The sequence below is a fragment of the Myripristis murdjan genome, chromosome 11, assembly GCF_902150065.1.
Source record: "Myripristis murdjan chromosome 11, fMyrMur1.1, whole genome shotgun sequence".
Lineage (NCBI taxonomy): Eukaryota > Metazoa > Chordata > Actinopteri > Holocentriformes > Holocentridae > Myripristis > Myripristis murdjan.
The window spans coordinates 13,858,130-13,874,174 of record NC_043990.1 but is presented as its reverse complement, the minus strand read 5'-3'; the positions used below and the strand labels follow the sequence as shown (position 1 = coordinate 13,874,174).

Genomic DNA, 16,045 nt, shown 5'->3' with positions numbered 1-16,045 from the left:
CCAAGGTTGCAGCCTGCAGGGCAGGAGGTTAGCCCTGGGCAGAGGGTTAGTGTAACAAAGTAAGTCTGATGCTAAGTTGAAGGAGTGTGGAAAAGGTCATCGTAAGTTGTTGAAAATGACAGTCTAATGGATTTGGACATTATGATGAGTCCTTCAAACTGCTATAAGGCTCAGAGAGGAGCATCATCTTTTAACCAGCTGAGAGGCAACACCAGAGTGTGCATGGTGCTTTATAATTCCAGTATTTTCTGAAAACTATTTGCAAGAAAGATGCTCTTTGAAGCCGCAGGCAGTGCCCGTTTGAAGCCAAGGTGCTCTTATCTCCAGTCCCCCGATGACGGCAGCTTCACCAAAACATGAGGAGTAGCCATACCAATGAGGGCTTTTTAAATTTCAAATTTCACACATGAAAGAGTGCCTTGGGCTTTTTATTTTAACTGGATATTAATCTAGTCATCATGCTTATCCGTAATGTGTCTGATGTTTCGGTGCATGGCAACCATGACCCTGCCCGCACAGGTCACTCTGACTTATGCACTATTCCTTTGTTTCCTGGACAATGTTCAATTTGACTGCTGATGCATGGCCAAATAACTGGAAGAGGAGGAGGAGGGAGAGAGGAGGAAGGATGGTAGAGAGGAAGAAAGGAGGCAAAGGTTAAAAAAAAAAACAAAAACAAAAAAAAACAAAGAGAAAAATGAGGAGAGCTGGCTTTCCCTTGGCACTCCCCAAAATCTGTTCTGCATCCGTGCATACCAAACCTTGACAAACAAGCCGTAAACTGATAAGGTGCGAGATCGGATTGCAATCTAGGAATCAACACTGTTACGAGATCCAAAATGGGCTGCAGAGACTTAAGGAGAGAGACAAAGAGCTGATTGGACATTGCATTCTCTTCTGCAGAGATCCTGGCAGAGGAGAATAGAGAACAGTCTGTTATGTTTCACTTCAGTTCACTGGCATCTAATTTTGGACTCCCCTTGAGTACAACGAGTCTTCACGACTCTATCAAAAATAGTACACACAGCAAAATACAAGCAAGGAAAAGTTGGATTTTAAAAATACCGTTGGGATGAGGGTACCTTAAAAAGTTGCTCATGCACTCTCAAACCAAAAGACTCCTCTTCATTCTGTCCATCGCAGCTGTTGTTGTCGGTCCAAATCCATCCTTAGTTTTGGTTCATGTCTCTCTTTCTGACACTGACCAACTAATTTGCTGTTTTTTTTGTATGTTTCTAGTATAAAATATAGTTCAGTCAGTACACAAACCCAAACATCTAAATAAGGTGTGAACCATCAGCTCAAAACTCAAAAAGTCAAATATAATGCTGCATATGTCTCTCTCTACACAGAAAAGTTTGTCTATCTATTCATATTTTTTAATATTGCGTGGATGATGAAAATACATAATAATCTGCATATGGAGAGAAGCATGCAGTCTTCTCATGTTTGATACGTTTTTAGTTTGCGATTATCTGGTGGTTTATATCACCAGTCATGCATTGCAGTGGGTTCCTGTCTGTCCAGTAGTTTTGAGTGCACACACTCGGTTACCCTATATTTCAGCTTTCCTGCCTCATGTGCTTCTTTAGTATCCAGGAAAAGTAGGTCACTGTGAAAGATAAACCTCCAGGTGGAGAAATGACATCCGTGTTCAATCTGACAATGAGGTCAAACTACCCAAATTTATCTTAAAGCTCGTTTTAGCCAATAATACCCGAGGCCACCGAGTTTCATCAAGGAAATTTCGGCCTGGAAAGAGTGTTAAAGAAATGAGTTAATACTGATGTAAACTGTAACTGCTGTGAGTATGAATGAAACTGAAATACAAAAATACGAATGATAAAACTGAAAGACACAGCACCCATGATAAAACAGTGTGCAAAAACACAGAAGGCAGAGTTAACCCATTTCAGATGTTGATGTTCCAGCAACTATCCAAATAATTAAACCACAAATAACTGGAAAAAACAACTCTGTAAATATATTAAGTCTTTATTTTTCCCATCATACGCTCACATTAATATGGGGCAGTCGACAGGACAATACAAAAATAAAATTTGGAATATGACTTTGGTGGCTCATGTGTCGTATTCTCCAAAATCAATAGGATTGGCAACATCCAGCCTTAATGGTCAATTTGATGTCACAGTGCCATTTTAAATAGGCTACTAAGTTAAATGCAAAGCAATCGTCTTGGCAATCAAAGGTGAAATGATCTGTCCGTGTACAGAGTGGGGGGAAAGCAAGGTTTCACATCCCTCATGAGATCCGCTGGTCCAAGGCTCGAAAATAATACTCAAACACTGAGATCTTTTCTTGTCGGAGGAAAAAAAAAAGATATTCTATTGAGTCAAGAGCATACATGTTACATTATTCATCATTTTACAAGTTATCTGAAACCCCTGAAAAGTCTGGAAAATAATGAGTCATCATCCCGCATGTCAGGGAAAGGGTGTAGGCCGCCTGGAATAAAGAAAAAAAAAAAGAAAAAAGAATAAGTATGTGAGAACTGCATTCAAACTGCTGCTCAAAATACTCTGGCAAACTCTGGGCGCTGCAGCATTTGGTGCAGCTGAATGTTGGGAATAAACTACCTGAGGATCCACCTTGATCGTCCGGCCGCTCCCGGCTGGTAGGGCCTCCTGAGCGTGTGACTGTGGTCTCCTCGTTCCCCTGGCCGTCTCTGACTGTACGCCGCTCCTCTACGGTCTGAAAAACATTCACCACAATGAACCACCATGACATGAATTCTCACATCGAGACTTTCAGAATCAAGTGCGGACATAAAACAAGCTCAGGATCATCTATAATAAAACACAGTATATACGCTTTACATGAAAAAACTGTGTCTAACATTTGCTATTTGGTGGATGCTTTAATCCAAACTACCTTACAGAACCATAAGTTCATACTTTTTTAGCACGGGTGGCCCCAGTAGGAACTGCACCTCTGATGCTGATCTTACTGGTGCCAAACTGTACCCAACAAGCTTAGCAGGACCGAATGAATGGTCCTTTTAGCTCTTTGAAATCTGCTGTTAACATTATTAGGACACAAAAAAACAAACAACAATAATAAATCCGCGGCGAATTTCTTCTCTCACCCCGTCAGGTTTCACTACTTTGGTGACGGTGACTGACTGGAAGAACGACCGGGTCCTCGGCTGGCTGGGCGCCGGAGCGGGCGGGGGAGTAAGAATCTGATCCAGGCCTCCAGAGGAGACTGCAGAATCCAGATCTGGACACGAGAAATAATCAGTTATGGCACAGGACAAAAACCTGTGATGCATTTTATGGCTTTTTTGTATTAAAGGAATACTTCAACGTTTTGGGCAAAATACCCTTTTCCCAGACTGAGACAAGATGTTCTGTACCATTTTCACCTCTGTACGTCCAGTGGATCAGTTCCTATGGATAGCATTTCCTGTTAGCTTAGCACAAAGACTTGAAGTCTATGGGAGTTGTTAGCCCAGCTCTGTCAAAGTGGAAAAACTACACCTTACAGCAACTCTGAAGCTGTCTTATATAAGGAAGCTCAAATGTGTTCATTTAAAAAGAAAATCCATGATGTGTATTTTAAATTAGACAACATGTCAGTAAGATAGCTTCACAGTTGTAAGGTTTATTTTTGGACCAAACCACTGGAAGTACAGAGCTGAAAATGGTAGTGAACATCTTATCTCAGTCTGGGTCAGTCAGAAAAAGAGCATTTTGTCCAAAACGTTGGTGTATTCCTTTAAGAAGCTGAAAATGTGAGCTACCTCTGTCTTCTTTCCGCTCTTCCTCTGGACTGCTCCTCCGCTTCCAAATATCATTGAACTAAGAAGACAACAAAAGAGCATCAGAGACTCACTGAAGACAATATGAAAACAAGAAAAATAATCAATCACCAGCATCTCTTCATGCTACTCGAGCAACAAAAAGACACTAAAAGGACGACGGTCTCGTTTACCTTAGAGAAAGGCGTCATCCCGTGGAATGGAGCGCTGGGAGAGTCTGGTGACTCAAAAGCAGGGCCGCCATCCCGTCTGGGCTCGCCGGACGGTCCTGCCCGGGGGCCGCCAGAGGGTTCATCTGGGGATTTCAGCATGAAGTCCCTCAGGGTGTTGCCACTTGATCCTCCCCGTCCCCCCTCTGCTCTGTCCTGTGGTGGCGGCGGCATGATACTGGGAACATCTGGAACATGGCGGAGAGATTGACAGAGACAGAGACAAAAATATGAGTCATCTCTTTATCCAATCGACTCCAATCCATGGTGACAAAGAGGTGTTTCATGCTGAGCGGTAAACGTGTGAGGATGTGGGGCGTACCGAAGTGACCGGACCCAGACTCTCCCTCCCAGCGGCCCAGCTGGGCGAAGATCTCCTCCATCTCCCTGAACATCCGCCCGAACACGGGAGGCTCCTGGATCCTCATTCCGTCCGGACCGAAGCTGAAGCCAAACCTCCAGTCATGATCGAAGGGATCCTGCTGACCCCCCCGGTACCCGTCATAGTAAAATCCACCCTCTTCATCATCATCATCATCGTCATCATCATCATCATGGGTCATGCCATCGAAGAAGGGGTCTCTGAGTCAAATTTAAGATAGTTTCAAAGTTACACAAAAATATTGTTTCCAATTGTGTATATCAGAATCAGAATGAGAAATTACTTTATTGAGAGGAGACTGGGTCGGCTGCAGTTGCCCAAACTCTCACGAGAAGAATATATAAGTAGCTTAAGTGAAATTATAAGAGTCACACACATATTCTGTATCTGCTGGCTGCAACTTCACTGAAGCTACATCACACTTATTAAACAAACAAACAAACAAACAAAAAAAAAAAACCCAAGATGCCACTGTTGTAAGGCTGCAGAAACAGAAAGCATATGGATGATGTAGTTTTGCATCATTTTCATTTCCACTGCCCTGTGATTCAGCAGAACATGTTTGGTGTACATCTGCTAATCCAGCCACTGCTACAGCTAACCTCAGCCATAATGTTTCACAGTGGAGCTGCGTAGTTAGACCCCCTGTTGTCAGCCTGCACACGGGGAAGCTAATCTCCTCCTGGATAAAGCCAACACTAATGAAAATATCCGGAACAAGCTGTCAGCTGGTGGCTAGCTGGCTAACCGCTACGTCACTTTACTAAGACTCACCTCCGGCCGTCTCCGCGGTAGTGGCCGCCGGGGACCCCGAAGAAGCCCCGAAACAGGTCGAAGACGCTCATTTAGTGTCCACTTCTGTAGGAAACTAAGTCATGACGAAGCGTCCCGACACACTCTCCAACATGGGACAAACAGGGGGGAAGGACAGCCGCAGTTGTCAACAATGCCGTAAAGTGCTCTAGAGATTTCTGTGAATGACGCAACTAGCCGTAAACGTGACTTTTTTTTTCTCCCGTAACTAACGAAAACAACGCGCAAAAACAAAGCGCGCTCCCAACTATTCACTCAGCATCACAGTTTCTGACACGCGCAAGTGATGTACCCCACTTTTCACTCCCTGCCTATAATGAGCCCTGCATCTTTGCTTTAAATGAAAGAATAATGAAATGAATTTTGTCTGAATATTACCTTAAGTCATGTCTTGGGCCACAACTAAACTCCTGAATGAACAAAACCTCAGTCATAACTGTGGTGTGTGTGTGTGTGTGTACTTAGAATGTAGTAATGCATTTACTCTTTCAGTTAATGAAAATATGAGGGAGATTTTGCCATAAATTCTACAAAGATAACCAGTCCCAATAAATTAATCAAGGATCTAGTCATGGCTAATTATGGTCATGTGCACTGTGCCATGTATTTTATGAAAACTAAGCAATGACTAATAAGTGTAGCATATCTGCTGAGACGATTTCAGTGGGGATTTAAAATTATGTTTCTCTCCACAAAACTGTTTCTGAGATCATTGCTGCTATCGCCCAACCCAGTCATCCACTATTTCACACTACATGAATTATTCCAGTCAAATTAGGACAAAGTGAGGTGTAATCTTCAGCCTGACGTTTCCCATCTTACTGCTCTGTGACGGTGTGAGCCTGGACACCAGATCATCCCCCAGAGCAGCCCTGAACATCTGAGGTTGAACATGCTGCATTTACAAGCCACAAAATACAGAAATAAAGTTTCTTAAAAAAAGACATTCACATCCAAAATGATGAAAATGTCTTTTTCCTGTTTATTTACTTAATATTTATATATTTTTACAAAATAAAAAACATATGAAACAAAAAAGCTAACAAGTCTGCGAGGATCTGATAAGGGAAGGGAGAAAGCCATCGAACAAACAAGGACTACAGTACTTGTGTTTTTTTTTTTTATATATGTACAAGACAAGTTTATCCATTTAAATTTTTTTTTAAAATGCACAGTACAAAAAGAAAAATAAATCACTGACAAAAACAAAAAACCAAAAAAAAAAAAAAAAAAAAAAAAACATATTTCAATTCTGTCCATCAGTATTCAATGCTGCAGGTTTCCTTACAATATGTCAGGGGACAGGAGGTGGAAGAGGGGAGGATGTGGGGGCTATAGAAAAAAAGAAAAAGAAAAACACACATATTGGAAGGCAAATTGGGTGTGTATTGGCCTTGGCATTCATTCTCAACATGTCTTGCAGAATTGATGGGATTTTATGTAACATATTTATAATCCATGGGAACAGTGACTGTACAAGAGTTTGATAATGGAAAATAACTATACATTATGAAAAAAATCCTGTGCTAGGCAGAAACAGAAAGTACAGTACACACCCACAGCCTCCGTGTGTACAAACATGCACGCAGTCACATGAAAACAAACACACTTTCCTCACATTCCAAGCCAGTGCGCTCGCTTATATGTCTTTATATATAATATATCTATATTTGGTAAAAAATAAACTTCACAACTCTGCCAATTTAGAGAATCATTTCTCAAAACTTAAAATGACATAAAAATGGAAAACAAATTAAACGACAATTACACAAATTAATCTGTTTGGATATTATGTGGGGAGAGGGACAGATTTTTTTTTTCTCCATTAAGAAGTGGGGAGTCGAGGGTGAGAAATACAAAACCAGCGTGTCCCCCCACCTTCAGATATTACTTCATTCCTCCCCATCAGTGAAAAAAAAAGGAAAAAAAAAAAAGAAAAAGAGACCAAACAGGAAACATTCATTCTTTTAGAAAACAGTTCTATGTTACATACAACTGAAAGAAAAGGGGTGGGGTGGGGATGAACACAATACAAATTCCCAACACGCAATATTTCACCTCTTAGCGGTGTGTTACTAGAACCATTTAGCGCCAATCTCCCCTCTGTTTTAAGCTGCTCCTGTCCCTCCCACCCGTCCGAGCCACATGACAGTGCCTGTTCTCTCAGCGCAGCACCTCCTCTGAGCAGCGCAGAGCCGCTCGAGTGCTGGGCCGAGAGAGTGGGGAGGGAGCCTCTGCAGGAGAAAGGGGCAGGTTATATGGAGACCATTTGTGGAGGAGCGATGACCCCCCCCCCTCCCGGGTGCTGACGACCCTTTGGGACGCCGGGGGGCCCCAGCGGTGGATGTTAGTTTGCCCCCCAGTTGTAGCTGTTGTATGCCGACTTGTTGATCTGAGACTTCTGCTGAATGGAGGCGTTCTGGCTGCGCTGTCCGGTGCCACTCTGCCGAGAGAGAGGAGACGAGAGGTTTCAGTCCTTCACTGCAGATTCAAGTGATGCTGCTGCTGCGTTAAAACACTGCAGCTCTGCTCTTTCCACATCACATGCACACACACATGCACACCCACACAAGTTTCCCCATATAGACACACGAATGTGTGGCTACCCAATGTTGGAAATCAACTTCTTGGCATACCTGCCAACAACTGGTAAAGATTACCTGCCAAGCAAAAAAAATCTGTGCCATCCAAGTTAATGCAAGTGCAGGATTTAAAAAGAAAAAAAAAAAAAAAAAAAAAAAACATCTGATAAATTGTTCCTTCAGGACCCGACAAAGACCACCCGAGGTCAAAATGGTGATTTCATAATCAATATTTTAGGACAGCATGCTGTTGTGCAGCTATTCTGAATTTATCAAACACTTCCTGCCAAAAATAAATTTAAGAACAATATAATACAAAGGAAATGTCAACCTACCAAATTTCAATACCAAAGTAAAATGTCATTTCCTGTATGTAATCAAGTATAGTGTAAAACATTCAGTAGAGGGACAGAAGCAGATTTAAAGGAAGACTCAACTGTAAACAGTTTTTTACAAATATCCCCATTTTACTGGTTGTGCTGCTATTTCCTTGTTTTCTTGTTTAATTTCCTTAGACCTCAATTTCCTGTTGGCGCACCAAAATCATGAGGACAACTTTGCAGAAGTAGTGTGTAAAATACTACAGCGGGGATGAGGGGAAAGACAGGTGGAGCAGGAACTCTGAGCTCCATCAGGTCTGGAATCAAACTCTGATCAACAAACAGCACAAATTCTCAGTGCCGTCGTTGTTGAGCCACTACTGCAATGTTTCATTTTGCTCTTCATCTTCATTTTGTTGGCCTCACACCTGCTACGTGGTGCCACATGGGAATAACATTAAGTTTCAATTAATATTAGACTGCTTAATCACCCAAGGGCCAAAGAAACAAGTTTAAGCACATTTTAAGGTGTGTTCATACACATATGTGCATCTGTTATTCAATTTCAATGAGACCCCAAACACCTCATAAATCCACTAACTACACCTCACATTTATTGCTTATTCTGCACACGCTCCAAGCAGAAGAGTGGAAAATACTTGAACTTTGGACAAAACCTGTGCAATCAGCTTTGATTTGGTCACGGTGGAAAGAGCTGCCATGTAGCTTTGCGTGTTACTGTAGCAACATTTTGACCCAAGACTGTTAGTGACAAAATCTGACACAGCAAATGAGGTCGCACGACAGATCAGAGGGAAGCTAACATGCAACAAAGAACACTGGACGCACTTCATTGTTTTTACCATTGAATAAAAACCTCTGTCTGAACGCACCATTAAATAAGCTTTTCTTGATATAAAGCCATTGTCTTGCAACTGCACATCAGGTCATGCTGACAATAACAGAAACTTGTAATGCTTGAGGTGCTGTGTGAATCTGACAGACAGAAACAGAAACAGCTACAGTCCTGCACAAAGACACACACACACACACACACACACACACACACACACTACCTGTCCGTCCTGCTGCAGGTGGTGGTGCAGGATTTGAGAGTGGGGCTGTTGGTGTGGTGCCAGGATGTGCATGAAGGGGGCCGGGGCGTAGCCAGCGGCAGCAGGGGGGTTGATGGGCCCCCCGCTTCCCAGGGCCGAGGGCAGGCTGAACGAAGCTGTCGGCGTGCCAGCATGGAAACCCTGCTTCTCAAACGACTACAAAAAGAAGGGAGCAAAAACACACATCACCTGATTTTGTTTGGTTCAAATGACATTTAGTAAACATCAATCAGTCAGCAACTGCACTCCAACAAGGATACTATTGCAGATTCTACTGGTTAAAGCTGGCATATCAGGTCACTATCAATCAGTGTAAAACACTCATGACTGTGTGGTTAAAATATTCATCTGTACAAGATATGCTTGAAGTATAAAGTGCTTTCCTGAGAGTCAGTGCTGGAAATAAATGCTCTGTCATTGCAAATTAAGGACAGCTGGCTCAGTGGCTCGGCGTGATTACCTGCGTCTTTGTGTAAACAGACCCTGAAATATCAGGTACCCCTGTGTTGCTCGATGTCACAGAGACTCCTGCAGAGGAAACAGAGAGGAAAGAGGAAAGAAACTTAGCCCAAAAATCAGAAAACTGAGCACCTGGAGGACATAAGGATCCATCACGTGAGCCGGAGCCAGCTACATGATGATTGTTCAAGGTTATTTTCTGATTCCAACTAGTATAAATGCTATATGGGCTAAAAATAATGAGGGTCGAGGGAGGGTCAGATGAAACTCATTTTCAGTCTTTTATTCTGCAAAAGTTGATATAAAAATGTATACTTGTTTTAGTTTGGGTTTATTAACTTGTGATTAAGGAAAATAAAATCTTCTGATATTGTCAAATTGCATTGCTTGATGTGGAAGAAATAAAAACTTATGGACAGCGACTCCTCTTATCTATATTAAATATCTAGGATTCTGGAAAAAATTGCTGCTTAATATAGTAAGGGAATACAACTGTACAAAGGTTCTTTAATCCACCTCAGGCAGTACAATTTAAGACAGTAACTCAAAACAGCTGAAAAGATTCTTCAGGTCAAATTTCAGGTCATCAAAATCTCCTTTTGCAGAATAACATCCAGATAAATTCAGCAGTTCCTCCTTTAAAAAAGGATAATAAAGGAGGAGATGGGGTGAGATGAAGTGAGAGGAGAGGAGGAGGAAGGAGAGGGAAATGATGTTGCAGCTTATCAGTTCCAGTCAGCCACAGTGGTTGAGGTCTGACTGTATCTGGTGGTCACTGCTGTAGTTGATCTGGCACACACTGACCCCCTGTATCACCATGGACATGCAGAACAGGGTCAACTGGTGTGCTGAGGAGGAGTGAAATTCAAACTGGAGAGACTCAAGCTTACAGTGGCATTTCCATGACAAAACTCCCCAGGAGAGGTTAACATCAAGTGATGAGGACTGCCTATGCAAACAAATGGCTGCCTCATGTGCACAGGTACTTCCTTCTCATGGAAACCTGTCACTCCACCCACTGGAGTGTCACCTTTATGAATTTCTGCTTGCAAGGAGTGATACCGATCACAAAAACAAAGATCCCTCCTGCATGTGAGCCATCATGGAACACAAGCGTGTGGTGCTGACATTTCCTCGCGTGGGCAGTCCTCTTGTTTGTGTTTAAGTTCTCGACTCGGTTTTGTCATGAAATTCCACTACACAGTACTCCAAAGACTAAGACCACAAATACAGGCAATCAAACCCTCATGCACAGCTGCACTATGTATCTTTCTTTTCATTCAGATGCTGCTCTGAGCTGTTTTTTTTTTTTTTTTTAGAAAGAAGAGCACAACAGGTTTGTTTTTTCAGCAGATTGACTGTTCACAACCACTTCTGATGAGATGCAATCAAACCAAGTGTATTCAGTCAGCAATATTGAACAAAATGCATTACTGTGGTATGGTCAAGTACTGTTGACATTTTGTTGCCTCTTTACTTGTGGGTTGGGACCAACTTGACCCACAGGATGGCGAGCAGGCTCCTCTGGGGAATACACGTGTCGGTGATGACAACATGAGTGGAAGCACGCAACACAGGGGGGAAATGGGACAGCATCGACCACAGCTACTCATCACCTAATTTAGGGTGGCTACAGCCCTTTTACTGACTTGCATTGTCACATTTCATGCCATGTACAAACTAAGCCAAGTAAATTAGAAAACATGAAAATGGATCTTTTCAAAAACAGCCTCCAGGATATGCAAATCTGAAAACGCCGGCCTCGAGTTTTGATATGGATGGAGAGAATGGAGCATTAGTAAAACTGCCATCTGTTTTAACAAATGCTTCTTTGTTGTACGGTGGAAGTTCAGGAGATGCACACATATGCAATTGGGGACTTTGTGCGTTTTCAGGTATTGCAGTGTGGATGGAGGGCTTTTGGAAAATGGTCTGAAATACTGTGAACATTATGGTGCGGTGTAGTGTGGATGAAAGCCAAAAGACTGTCTTTGGATTTACCTGGCTTCCTGTGGACATGGCCTTTAACTCCAAAGCTGGTAACTAGACAGCATAACTCTCTAGTCCAAAAATACCCAAACCTGAGACAGACTGGAACTTGGTGATGAGTTGCTCTGGCGGAGAGGTTAACAGACAGAATGGCAGACTAGGCTTGTAAGAGAGGCAGGCTGCACTGGACTGTCTAACAGCGTTCATGAAGTCATAGGGTCTTCCCGCAGGCGCAGCTCATCAGCGATGAGGCAAAGGAACGAGAGCAAAGGAGGGCGGGGGGTGGTGGGGCCGGTGATACAAGGAGGAAAACGGGAAGGGAGAGGGTTTTTGGTTTCGTTTGGCGTGTGGCGGCACTCACCGACTCCAGGCCCGGTGACAGAGCTGGCTGGCTTGTTTTGTGCAGAAGCAGCGGCGGCCACGGCAGTGCCGTATCCGCCCTTACAGAAATCCCCACTCCCTGAAGCCTGGCCCACATCCTCATAGCCTGCAACAGTCAGACACACAGCCGCAGCCCACAGCGTTAGACACACCAGGCAGGGGAGGCAGACCTGTCTCAGCTAGTATTTGCAAATAACTCAGTGTTTGGTTTAACCTGTGTACCAGACTAGCAGTTTTTACTGCACTGGGAAAATACAGACGGTGTCAGGTAAATTTGCAATCCAAGACAAAACAGACTTTGCTGATATTTCAACACTTTGCTGTGATTGTCAAAATTTTTTTGGCACCATCTATACTGTCCCATGTGGCCACTTGTCTGGTACAATAAGCTAGTCAGAATCAACACTAGTCATCATTTGCAAGTACTATCTGACCCAAGTCTTTGGGGAAGGGGGGTGGGGGAGGTGAAGGAGGTGAGGGGCAGGCAGGCTGTATGTGTGTGTGGAGGGAGGACAGGGGTGGGGGTGGAAACTGAGCTTGGGTTGGGTGATGGCAGAAAGCAGCGATGGTGCAGCTTGGAACAAATAATGGGTGCTGTGCGTGGTGTGACCGAGGGTGGATATGAGCAGTGAGGTGTGAGAATAATGTGGAATTAAGGACAGAAGGGAAAAAAACAAAAACAAAAAAACAAAAGAAGGTATGTAGATAACAGAAGGCATATAGATGAATAAGAGAGACTAAACTAGACTGAAATTGATGAAAGAAAATGGGCACAAAGAAAAGGAGAGTCAAGTGATAAAATATGTGGAGGTGATGGGTGCTTTGCTTGGTGATGGAGTGTAGAGTGTAAGTGATGGAGATGTATGGATGTTGAAGCCCCTGGGGCAAAATCCACTTTCTGAAATGAGCAAAGCAAGCCATGGAAGACAGCAACAGGAAACCGACAATGCTAACCCCTCTTAGTTTTTAAATTGATATAGCCAGTCGCCACTGCTCGAGCCACACTTTCCACTCCCATTAACTTAAATGGTAATCCCATATGCCATGAGGAGCCATTTAAAAAGGGGACATTAGATATTTGCTTGCCATTGCAAACAGATGAGTTGTTGAGGCATGAAATCTTACTGCCCACATTCCTTGAGCAGAGTACTTCCTGGTGTGCACAGGCAATGAAAGTTGCTATTCAAGATGCAAGTCAGTTTGCCATGTTCTCTCAGCATGTTTGGACACAGATAAAACCCAACATTAATCATGCTCATTGTTAATTTGAAAATAAAAACATTTGTCTTTACTTTGAGACCAACAGTTCAGGATCAGCAGACAAGTTTTAAGAGTGTTTTATGAACCATGAAAAAAACCTTGACTCAAGCATTGTGTTCATGTTTACACAAATCAAATACTATGTGCATCCAAAACCAATGAGACATCGATGGGTTGATTATGAGAATCAGCAGTCAGTTACAGGAGTGCAAGTACATGGAGCTAGACCTGCATGACCACTCAAAACATGCCGGTTCCATGGGCAATGCTGGAAAGTTTTGTTTGGTATCTCACCAGTGCTGTATCCATGGGAACCATAGCCACTGGCCTGCTGGAAGGGTGTGGCTGAGGCGTTGACGCCAACATTCACACCATGCTGCTTTGACGAGGTAGGAGCCACCTAGATCAAAGTAAAAGAAGCCAAAACAAAAACACCAAACCATAATGTCATTTCATCTTGGTCTAAAAAGACGTGTGAAATGATTTTATTTATTTAGTTTTGGCTCGCCACCTTTACAGTTTCAAAGGGGCTTCTGTCCTCAACACTAAATGTAATTAAGGAAGATAATGGATATAGGATACTGATCAGTTATCACGAATAAACAACACAAGGTGACAGTAAATGCAGTAGCGCACAAACAATACAGTCTCTTACTGCCAATAACAGTGTGTTACCTTGTTTTGTCTTTTGCTTGTGGAAGGTTTGTTTACCACAACTACAGCTCTCTCTAGTTAGCCAGCTTGCTTGGGAGATGGCACAATATCAACACAACTATATTCCTATTTCACTTCTTGTACCCTGATTTGCTTAGGCTGAATAGCCAATCAGAAAGCTTTCACTAACAGCCTCTGCTATCATCTCAACATACAGAATCAGCGCATCAACTGCTGACGAAGCTCAACAAGGCCCAACGGTATGGGACGAACTGTGTAAACAACAGGGGGTTTTCCGAATGTGTCATGGATGGCTTTGAGTTTGCTGGTTTTCAGTCCAACTAATCTAACTGGTATGCACATTAGTTTCATTAATATGCATCCCAGCTACCAGTTATGGCATGCCTATTAGTTTAACCAATTATGCATACCATAACTAAATAGGCTGAAAATACAAGTAAGCCCTCCCAGATTCAGGGATAGTCTGAACATTTCACAGAAGTGGAAAATATGAATCCTCACCGGGAACACAGCAGGTCCGTACTGGAAGGTATTGGGCAGGCCTGGCATGCCAGTGTAGTAAGGGAGGCTCGTATAGCTGTAGCCAGGTGGCAGCGCAGGGTTAAGGAAGGGCTGCTGTGTGGTGTGATGTGTCTGGGTCTGGTTCTGCTGCGTCTGGGCTAATGTGGTGGCTGGAGCCGGGGATGATGCATCACCTCGACCAAACTTTGATAGGTCACCTGCAGATAGGGGAAGATGGAACCAAGTAAGAAATTATTACAAGTGTAAAGAAAATATAAATCAAGGATGTGATCAAAAATACATAAGACCACAAAACATTAGTCTTTTTAAAATAAAAGGTAGTTCAGTGAAAATAAAATAAACCTAACAAATAAATAAATCACATTCCTAACAAAGTGCATAGCGAAAATAAAGAGGCTAAAAAAAAAAAAAAGATGAAAAATTGTCTTAAAGCTGTACTTGGCGAATTTACAGCCATGGTCATTATTATGCTTTGTCCTATTTTGAATAGATACACATTAAAAACCAAGTGCCACACTGCACCCATTATCCATACCTGTGTAAACGTAACACCCATTCAACACAACAGCCTAACTGTAACATGAGGCAGCTTATCAGTTCTAGTCTGTCGCAGTTCTTTAGGTCTGGCTTTATCTGTTGAGAGTTTTTCTGGCACACACTAACCACCTGTGTCGCCATGAAGATACAGGACAGGTTCAACTGATGTGGACTGTCGACATATAGTCTCAATCTATCTTGACAGTTAGGCAGGGAAATAGTAAACACACGGGGCTTCTTTAACATGCCACTAAGTGTCCATAGAGAACGTAAGCTGTCTTTGTTATGCAGCTGCTAGAGGACGGCTCACCAGAATAAGGGTTGCTTGTCAGGCTGCCGTCTCTGCCAGTCAGTGCCGTTGTGGGTGTCGCAAAAGGGATGCTGTAATAATCCTAATAGCATGCAAATGCAGAGAGAAAATAATCATGCTTTTAATAGAGTAAAATTTAAGTTATGAATCAACAAATATGAGTTTAAAACTGCAGCAGTTGATAATTATGTTCAGAAATCAAAACTCACCAGCGGTATTCTGGTCTGCAGCATCTGTAGGTCATCATAGCCGTACATCTGAGGCTGAAAGAGACAAAGGAACATCTCAGCAAATGGCATTCTTGTATGATTCAAATTATATCAGACTACAGTGTCAGCAGTGTCAGAAACTTACAGGGTAGGCGTGCAGTAGTCCAGGGGCCATGATGTATGGGTTGGGCAGCAGAGGGGGCACTCCAGGGGGAAGGTTTGGAGGTGCTTTCCCTGTGTGCACAAAACCATTTAAAATATGCAGAATATTTCATCTTATTTGTTGAGCAAGCCAAGGCTCCCAAATCCCATTACCCTTTCCACCAGAATCTGCACTGTGAGAGAAAATATCTACTTCAATGCCAACGCCAGAACAGAAACTACAGATACACAGACGCCAAAGTACACACAAGTTACATTTAATCCACTGGTGATGCTGCCAGTCTCTGTATGCCTATTAGAAAAGCTGAATTATTCATTAACATCTTGACAGTATGTTGA

General features: G+C 42.8%; 2 protein-coding genes across 9 annotated transcripts in view; both read right to left on the bottom strand.

The window, feature by feature from the left end:
* Nucleotides 1-1,979: 1,979 nt before the first annotated feature.
* hax1 (HCLS1 associated protein X-1) lies at nucleotides 1,980-5,370 on the bottom strand. Its single transcript, XM_030063778.1, has 7 exons — nucleotides 5,147-5,370; nucleotides 4,313-4,572; nucleotides 3,955-4,178; nucleotides 3,764-3,821; nucleotides 3,107-3,240; nucleotides 2,598-2,712; nucleotides 1,980-2,466 (listed from the first exon to the last, which is right to left on the bottom strand). Exons 1-7 carry the CDS (start codon nucleotides 5,215-5,217, stop codon nucleotides 2,393-2,395), a joined length of 936 nt encoding a protein of 311 aa, XP_029919638.1. The 5' UTR covers nucleotides 5,218-5,370; the 3' UTR covers nucleotides 1,980-2,392.
* A 779-nt stretch (nucleotides 5,371-6,149) lies between these two features.
* The window catches only part of ubap2l (ubiquitin associated protein 2-like), a 29,779-nt gene continuing 19,883 nt past the window's right edge, over nucleotides 6,150-16,045 (bottom strand). For 6 of the 8 annotated variants that reach the window (XM_030063765.1, XM_030063764.1, XM_030063770.1 and 3 more), the window contains 9 exons: nucleotides 15,690-15,778; nucleotides 15,545-15,598; nucleotides 15,336-15,417; nucleotides 14,468-14,685; nucleotides 13,586-13,691; nucleotides 12,012-12,137; nucleotides 9,663-9,730; nucleotides 9,164-9,358; nucleotides 6,150-7,628 (listed from right to left, as the gene is read on the bottom strand). In XM_030063765.1, the coding sequence (XP_029919625.1) occupies nucleotides 7,533-7,628; nucleotides 9,164-9,358; nucleotides 9,663-9,730; nucleotides 12,012-12,137; nucleotides 13,586-13,691; nucleotides 14,468-14,685; nucleotides 15,336-15,417; nucleotides 15,545-15,598; nucleotides 15,690-15,778 (1,034 nt within the window). In that variant the 3' untranslated portion in view covers nucleotides 6,150-7,532. The remainder of the gene's footprint in view (nucleotides 7,629-9,163; nucleotides 9,359-9,662; nucleotides 9,731-12,011; nucleotides 12,138-13,585; nucleotides 13,692-14,467; nucleotides 14,686-15,335; nucleotides 15,418-15,544; nucleotides 15,599-15,689; nucleotides 15,779-16,045) is intronic. The other 2 variants (XM_030063772.1, XM_030063773.1) reach the window with 1 other exon arrangement.